Source organism: Tupaia chinensis, unplaced genomic scaffold, assembly GCF_000334495.1.
Source record: "Tupaia chinensis unplaced genomic scaffold, TupChi_1.0 Scaffold000503_1, whole genome shotgun sequence".
Classification (NCBI taxonomy): Eukaryota; Metazoa; Chordata; class Mammalia; order Scandentia; family Tupaiidae; genus Tupaia; species Tupaia belangeri.
The window spans coordinates 922,066-930,931 of NW_006160015.1; the positions used below are offsets into that span (position 1 = coordinate 922,066).

An 8,866-nucleotide genomic window follows, 5' to 3' on the forward strand; every position below is an offset into this window, starting at 1 on the left:
AAAGAGAAGGGGTACTTAATATAGACAGAGGGGTCAAATGAGCCTTCCCTGAGAGGATAGTGCTGAACTAAAGCCCGAGAGGAGTGGGGAAGACCTATGTGCTACTGTAATTTGCACCCGCATCCTCACAAGTACATGACTGTGCTTTGCTATACCATTGTCTCAGTGCAGTGCCGTTCACGGTATGTCTCCTCACAACTCGAGCCCTCCACAGCACTGACCAAAAGCAAGTAAGAGAGCAGGAACTATTTCTTCTTGTGTGTATCACCTAGTTCAGTTCTTTGTAGATAGCAGGCATTCGTTATTTGTTGAATAGATTTTACTCTGCCTTCTTTCTTAAATGTATTATAATTCATTAGTATAATAAAATCTGAAATATATAACAATTATCAAACCAAACTGATACAACAATGATTCATAAATACCCTAATACCTAAACAGAAAAAAAAAATGTGTAGATTATTGGATGTTTTTGCAACACATTCCTATTTGGAGCCACAGGTAATTTTTTAATCCTTTGCTACATTAGTCTGTAAGCATTATTTTCCAAGAGAAAAAGACAACCAAATATCATGCCATGTCCTAGCCAGCATTAAACAATAGGTTTCTCCTTAGACAAGCATCAATCATAGCTCAGCAAAATAAACAGGAAAGGCAGGACAAAAGGTTGAGAGTTCCCACATCTTTCATTGAAGTTAGTATTAGAATTGGTTATATTTCAGAGGGCAGAAAATAAAGAATTTTAAGAAACTTCAAGATGTGGGGTTAAAAGTCTGATGTGGTGAGTTACAATCAAGATCAAAAGAGCAAGGCTAAGGAAGGTAAGAAACGGTGGTGAAAGATACTTATGTTCAAGCTAAGACCAAGAGGCAAACCCAGACCAGGTGGTAAGTCCAGGGATGGTTACTCAGGTTAGAGTCTTCAAAGCATGAGGAATGAGGAAAAACCTAATATTATACTACATAAGAACACAGGACTAAGTCCATGACCCAAACATGGTGGAAAAGAGTGTGGAATCAGTCTCATGGCAGAAACAGGAGATAGTGTAATTTGGCCACAGAAACACCTGGCACACAATTTAGTATGTTAGCAACTATATAGTTAAGTGAGGACCAAAGACAAAAGTGTCAATAAAAAAACACTAAGCTGGGGCCAGGAGATGGTTAAGGCACTGGACTCCCACATGGCTGACTGCATTTCAAGTTCTAGACCTGGCAGCTTGAAAATCAAACCAGGCATGTGTGCGTGCATACCAAAATCCTAGGAGAGTGGAGGAGAAGGGATTGCGGCACAGCCATCCGCCCTGGGGGAATGATTTTTCACGTTGCCTATCACTGTCTCTCTCTGTCGCTCTTGTGAGTGCACACGCCCTATGGCAAAAACCTAAACACACACACACAGACACACACACACAGAGAGAGAGAGAGAGCGCTGAAGATCTCAGACCTTGAAAGCATCTCTCTCCAATAAGCTGATCTAAAAAGTGGTTTTGTTGACACAGCCAAATAGAAAGAAAAAAAGGGCTGAGTGCTTACATGGTACATTTGAACAAAGTATGCTCCAATCTCTTCCTAAGTGACCTAGTGTTCCAGTCCATTCTATTGTTAATAACAGAAAATACTTGAAATTGGGCAACTGATAAAAATGGAGGTTTATTCAGTTAGTGGTCTGGAAGGACCAAAGTCCAGGGACCAACCAGGTCTTCTTGCAGAATCCCAAGACATGACATCGCAAGGTCAAGAGAAGAAAGAGCAAAGCAGCTGTATCTAGTAGTGTGTCTGTTCTGGTCTTACTCACTCTCCTTACAACCCACCAGGAGTCAATCACTGAGGCTTCACTATACTCACACTATGAAGATACTTTCTCTTAATAAGTGCACAATCAAATCTTAACACATAAATTTGGGGCAACACAAATTATACCAAATAACAAAGTAAAATATAACGTACCAGATGTTTTAATCCAATCAGGCTGCTATAATGAAACATCTTAGGCTGGGCAATGTGTGTGTGTTTCTCTGTGTGTGTGTGTGTGTGTGTGTGTGTGTGTAACAGGGCGCATGTGCTCACCAGAGAAGGGGAGAAAGCACTCCTTAATGGGACATGGTCATGCCACAATCCCTTCTCCATTTCTCTATCCTGTCGGGATCTTGGGTACAAACACACATGTTCAGTATGGTTTTCAAGCCAGCTGAGTCCAGTATTTGAACTATGCGTTCAGCCATGTTAGAAGATCTGGCCCACCTAACCACCAGGCCACAGGATGAACCCAGACAGGGTAATTTATAAACAAAAATATATTGCTCACAGTTCTGGAGACTGGGAAGTCTCAGATCTAGGCACCAGCAGATCTAGTGTCTGGTAAAGGCTTGCTCTCTAATTCAGAGAGTGCCTTGTTGCAACATCCTCACATGATGAACAGAGCAAAGGACCTGGCTGGAGCCTCTTTTGTAAGGGTATTAGTCCCATTCATGATAGTAAAGCCATCATGTCTAATCACTTCCCAAAGGCCCCTCCTCCTAATACAGCCATACTACACTCTAACACATGAATTTGGGGGGAACACCAACACTCAAGCCATAACACCTAGTTTGCAAATTTCAACTTCAATGGATATTATGTCTTTGCGTCAATTAACTATGAAGGCATAACAAATATTGTAAATGGGTTTTTTTTGCTCACAGAATTTCAACTTGGAAGGTAACTCCAAGCATAAATCAGCTCAAAGAGTCCATTTCATTCAAACATTTAAGAAATATTGGGACCAGCAGTTAGCGTAATGACTATGTTGCTGAACTCCCATGTAGTCAACCGTGGTTCAAGTCCCGGACCCGGTGGTTTAAACTCCGGGGGCTTAAACTCACGCCGGGCGCATGTGCGTGCGTGCCCAAGATCCCTAGAGAATAGAGGAAAAGGGATTGCGGCGTGGCCATCCTCCCTGGGCTGTGTGTGTGTGTGTGTGTGTGTGTGATTTCTTGCTTTCTATCTCTCTGTCTCTCTCTGTCTTTCTGGTGAGTGCATGCGCCCTATAGCAAAAACCTCTCCAAAGAAAAAAAAGAAAGAAAGAAAGAAAGAAAAGAAATATTTATTGCATATCTATGTCATGTAAAGATGTTTTAGGTATAAACACAAGAGCCTTTTCCAGAAAGCTTATATTCTAATAGGAACAGACAAATGAGAATAATAAATAATTCAGACTATGTGAAGTTTTATGAAGAAAATAAAGGCAGGTAAAGGGACAGAATTAATTGAAGGACAGAGCGCTTTTTACATGGCATATCAGGAAGGCCTTTCTAAAACATGCATGCTCATTCAAAGAGCTCAGCGAAGAGCTTTCCAGGTAATAGCAGCAGCATGAATAAGGAAATTACTATCCTTAGGACATTACTTGGGGCCCAGCTGTAGAGGCATAAGCATAAAGCTGCTACCACATAGTGACTGAGGCCATCTGGGAGGCTAGGGTTTAGTTTCCAACCTAAACAGGCTGGGTATACTGGTACTAGTTAGTTGGGTGGCTGGGGCAAGAGGATCACATAGCGAGACCCTGTCAAAAATAACTACAGGGGCCAGCAGGTGGCATGGTAGTAAAGGCACTGGACTCCCAAAAGGCCAACCATGCTCTGAGCACTGGACACGGTGGCTTGAAATCACACTATTGGAAGGGGAAACAGCAAGTAGCCTAGTGGTTAAAGGGCTGGAGTCCCACAGGATCAACCACGGTTTCGAGTCCTGGACCCGATGGCTTCAAACTCACACCAGGCACGTGTATGTGTGCATCAAAACTTCCAGGAGGAGAATGGAGAAGAGACTGCAGTGTGGCCATCCTGCCCCGGGAAGCGATTTTTCACTTTCCCACTCACTGTCTCTCTCTCAGTCTGTCTCTGGGGAGTTCACATGCCCTATGAAGAACACCTTTTTAAAAAAAACAAAAAACAAAAAACAAAAAAAGAACAGAACTCTAATGATATAAACTCATCAGATAAAACCAAATCACCTTTCTAAAGATACGGAAGGAAAAATAAATGTATGGCTGAGATGTTTGAATTTGAAAGAGCAGGTGACTAGGTTCCCATGATAGGTCCATAAAAACAGAGATTACTGCTGGACATCAATGAAAGAAAGACCACAACAGTGAAGATTAACCTTACCACAGCTAGCTGTTTTCATATGGGAAAACAAAGCCTAAGTAGGACAGGGCATCCCATCTCAGAACAACTCCCCCTGCCCACAGAACGAAAGCTACTGCATTTTCAGGCACTCTCTCAGTAAACGCCCAGCAATCAAGTGAATTGAAACTGTGACACTACTGCTAACTACAGCCTATTTTATTAAAGAATTTTAAATAATTCTAGAAGCTATCTGACTATCCCCTGTAATACTTCATTCATACTGTCATTTATTTTTGCTACCTGATTCATTTTTCCATATTTACATAATGTCAAGGAAATACTAGAGAAAATTAAAAAAACATATTTTTATCAAATTAAGTTTAACATAAAAATCATCACGCTCTTTTATCCACATATATTTTTAATAATTCTTTTCCCTATAGCCAAAACATATGGTTTAATCAGCTCAGTTCAGTGAAATAAAGAAAACGTGGATCTAACTAGCATGTTAGGGAAGAAAGATGAAGCTATAACAGAAAAAAAAAAAAAAAAAAGGTTTGGTTCCCAGGCTGTGTACCTATTCAAGTCACTAAATGGAACAAACCATTAGCGAAGAACTGAAATACAAAAATTCCTGATTTGTAAACTGAGATTACTAAAGTAAATACTATGGAAGTTTTCTTTCTACTCCAAAAATTCTATTTCTAAATAGTGCTTCGGACTTCTCTCTTTCAAAGGCCTTTGAGAAAAGGGGTGCTGAAAGAGTCAACCTTTCAATTCATGATACAAGCTTTCCTTCTCTGAACTACAATTAACAGAAAAGTCTGGGAGAAAAAAAAAAAAAAGACATTTAAAATCAGAAAAAAATAGGCCGTCTAAGTCAATTACTGGTAACATTCTCGGTCAAATGCAACTCTTCTACTACTTTTCTCACACCCATTTTCCTTTATTTTTTTCTCTCTCAAAGCCTTAGAACTCGAAGTGGCACCATCCTCCCCTATGTCTCCCAGAAAACTGTAGGTTAGTAAACCCAGACAGAATTTATTTGAGAAAACAGAAGTCTGCTAAATCAAAGAAGGTCTTTCGTCTCTTTATATCACAACACCAAATCTACTGTCTAGAATACAGCAGACACCTAACTTAACTCCTCTGTATAATTTACTACCAAAAGTGAATCCCAAACTATAGTAACTGGAATCTTTTTAGAAATGCAAATTTTCACGAACCAGCAGATGGAGTAATGGGTATGTCACTGGACTCCCACGTAGTTGAATGTGGTTCAAGGCGTGGACCTGATACAGACCCCCTGTCCCGCTGGGGATGCGTGTCCAAAATTCTAATAGAAGAATGGAGGAGAAGGGAATGAGGTGTGGCCATTCTCCTGGGGGGTGATTTTTCCGCTTTCTGTCTCTCTGGTGAGCACACGTGCCCTATAGTAGATCTCTCTCTTTAAAAAAAAAAGAAAAAAAGAAAGAAAAAACATGCAATATTTCAGGCTCCATTAAGATTTCCTGGAACCAGATAGTGATGCAGGAGGTAAAATACTATGGGACTCTGACCACCATGGAAAGGTTCTAGGTTCATAAGACCTCCCCCTGAGTATGCCCAACATTCAGGTGTCCAAGATACAGGGCTGGCTGAGGCTGGGTAGATACAGTGTCAAGCCTCTGCTGGTATTCATTCCCCACCCCCCAAATTTTCAAAACAATAGATAACTTTAAAAAAAAAAAAAAAAAAAAAAGAACCTCTTGATCCAGAAACTCTGGAGGTGGGGAACCAGCAGTTAGAGTAATGGCTATGTCGCTGGACTCCCACGTAGTCGACCACTGTTCGCGTCCCGGACCCGGTGGCTTAAAACTCATGCCGGGCGCATGTGCGTGCGTGCCCAAGATCCTGAGAGGAGAATGGAGGAGAAGGGATTGCGGCCTGACCATCCCCTCTGGGGGGTGATTTCTCGCTTTCTATCTCTGTGTCTCTGTCTGTCTGTCTGGCGAGCGCATGCGCTCTATAGCAAAAACCTCTCAAAAAAAAATAAGAAACTCTGGAGGTGGAGTCCAGCACCATGTTTTCATAAAGTCCTCCACATGAGGGCCAGTGCCATTGCCTAGTGGTTACGGGAGCTGCATCACACATAGCTGACCGCAGTTCGAATCCAAGTCCTAGCCGCTTGAAAAACACATCAGTAATGTGTGCATGTGTACTTAAAATCTGGACAGAATGGAGAAACAGAGGTGTTTTCTCTCTCCGTTTCTCTCTGACCAATGTATGCACTCTCTGGCAACTAAAAAAAAGTCAACCATGTGAGACTGTGTTGATGCACACTCAAGTCGGAGAACCACTGTACAAGGGAGTTTTCAAAAGTTCAGGAAAAATGTTTGTTCTGGAAAATCTGTGTATGGACTTCAAACAAATTCTACACTTCTACACCAATATAAACTTGTACTTTAATTTCATTTTCCCATGAACTTTTGAAGTACCTTCATAATAAATCTACCAGGAAATCACCTTCCTGGTTCAGTACTGCTGGTGGTTAACAAAAACAAAAAATGTAAACCAAAAAAAAAATGCTGACTTTTCTGAGCTACCATCACTTACAGATACTTGGCCCCACAGGATGTTGTCAACCACTTAAATTCTAAAGCTCCAGCTCCACAAAAGATGACTTGAATTAAATTCTTAGAGCCTTAGGTCTCTCATCCATAAAGTACGAAAAATACCACTTACCTCCATAAATTAGACATCACTTTCAGAAAGCCACCTTTCCTTTCTTCTCTACCACCTGTACCAGGTTCCTGCTACTTTAAACAGGCAATACCCCTAAACAAGATACAGTACTCTGGGATTCCGCTTAAGAAATCTCACCAATGCCTCCTATACAGAGAAGCTCTCTTGGAGCCAGCAGCTGGCATGGTGGTTTAATGCAATGGACTTCAAGGTAGACCACTGCAGTTGGAGTCCTGGACTCATTAGCTTGAAAATCACACCAGGTGTGCATGTGAATATACCAAAATCTGGAGAAGAGAATGGAGTGAAAGGCATTGCAGAGTAGCCTTCCCCACTGGGGAGGGCTGCTTTCTTGCTTTTCCTCTCTCTCCCAGAGTGCACCACCTTATGGCAAAAACCACAAAAAACAACAAGCCATCTAATGTTTTATTATAGAAAAATACAGAAGAAAATGAAGTGGCTAAGAGTCTAACAGAATCATATGCAGAACAGCAATTCTAAAAAAGTAGTCCACAAGGTAAGGGAGAAAGCAAATCATGTAAGTGTGCTATTCTATTACCTTAAAAAATTTTAAAAAATAAAGCATAAGCAACTTTCTCCTAAGTGTCCAAATAAATCATTACTGAACACTGGACATAAAAAGGGAAGAGGGAATTAAACATTTGGATTTGTGACCCATATAGAGTGGTCCAGGCCTCCAAATTCAAATTTAATTTCCTAGATTATCTAGGCCAGCTTCATTATCATATTCTTTGTCCCAATATTGTCATGCCCTTGTTTTGATTTGGGGATTCAAGAAAAATATGGTCACCGGGACACACACACACACACACACACACATACACATACACACACACAGGAAAAACCACTGCCATAAATGAAATCTACATACTGGAGACTATTACTCAAAAAAAAAAAAAAGTTGAGAATTTTGGGAGGATTTCACCAGAAACAATTGGGAACTTCAGTTCCTCACTCCCTCTGAATGGAATATTAAATGTTTCATTTGATCGCCTTGACAACTAGCCCTTTTTATGGGGAAGAAAAAAGATCAGTGCATGTGATATGTTATAATATTCGAATATTTTGCATAGCAATCCAGCTAGCAGCGTTCCTTCAATTGGCACTTGCAGCTTTAATTCTTACTTCTCCCGCTGATACCCAAAATGGGCCAACCTGTATTTTGTATATTTGGCTGGGGTAGCCCATTTTCCAACCTGTGAAACTCAAGTGAAATTTAAAGGGCTCACGGTCTTTTCAGAGAACTCGGAAAAGTAAAGCCAGTCCTAAGTCGAAGGACACCACGCTGGGAGTTGTAAAAGCACAAACTTGGTGCCCTGTCCTCCCAGGAGCTGGAATTCCAACACTCGCTACTAGACTTTCTAACCTAACTACTTTGAACAGCACTCACCGAATACCGTAAGGTGAGGTTCCTCACTTTTCTAAGTCAGCCCTGTTCCCTTCCCTTCAACCGCCGGACATAACACCCGCGCCCAGAAACTCCAAAGCCAAAGCACCTCCCTCTTAGCCACCGTAAAGGTAAACGCTCTCTGCCAGCTCTCCTGTCCAGCAGTGTCCCGGGTGCCAGCGAGGTGCCTAGCAGGGTCGAGACCCACAGCTGCCGAAGTCCGCGCGTCCCAGGGCGCTCGCTGCCTGGTGGCCCCGATCCCTGCCGCCAGGCGCACCCCGACCCGCCCGGCGACCCCCGCTCCTTCCTCCAGACCCGGCCCCAAGGCCCGCGGATCCCCTCAGCGCTTCCCCAGGCAAACCCGGAACCCGGCACCGGCCCCCGCCCAGGCGCAGGCTCAGGCCAAGGCCGGTTTGCGGCGTCCCCTGGCTCCCGCCCCACCGCCCGATCCGTCCCGACTCGCGCCCCGGCAAGGCGAGGATGAGCCGGGGGGCCTGGCCCCGGTGTCGGCGCCCCGGCTGGGACAGGCAGGTCTCACCTTCGTACTGCAGATCCACCAGGACCAGTAGGAAGGGGAACACCGAGCCCAGCCGGCTGGTCACAGAGCCCGGGGCCACCATGTCCGC

At 43.0% G+C, this 8,866-nt stretch overlaps 1 protein-coding gene across 1 annotated transcript in view; it reads right to left on the reverse strand.

The window, feature by feature from the left end:
• The window catches only part of DNAJC3 (DnaJ heat shock protein family (Hsp40) member C3), a 58,569-nt gene extending 49,709 nt beyond the window's left edge, over positions 1–8,860 (reverse strand). The window contains exon 1 of the mRNA XM_006156602.3: positions 8,779–8,860. Within this exon, the coding sequence (XP_006156664.1) occupies positions 8,779–8,860 (82 nt within the window). The remainder of the gene's footprint in view (positions 1–8,778) is intronic.
• Between the last annotated feature and the right edge of the window lie 6 nt (positions 8,861–8,866).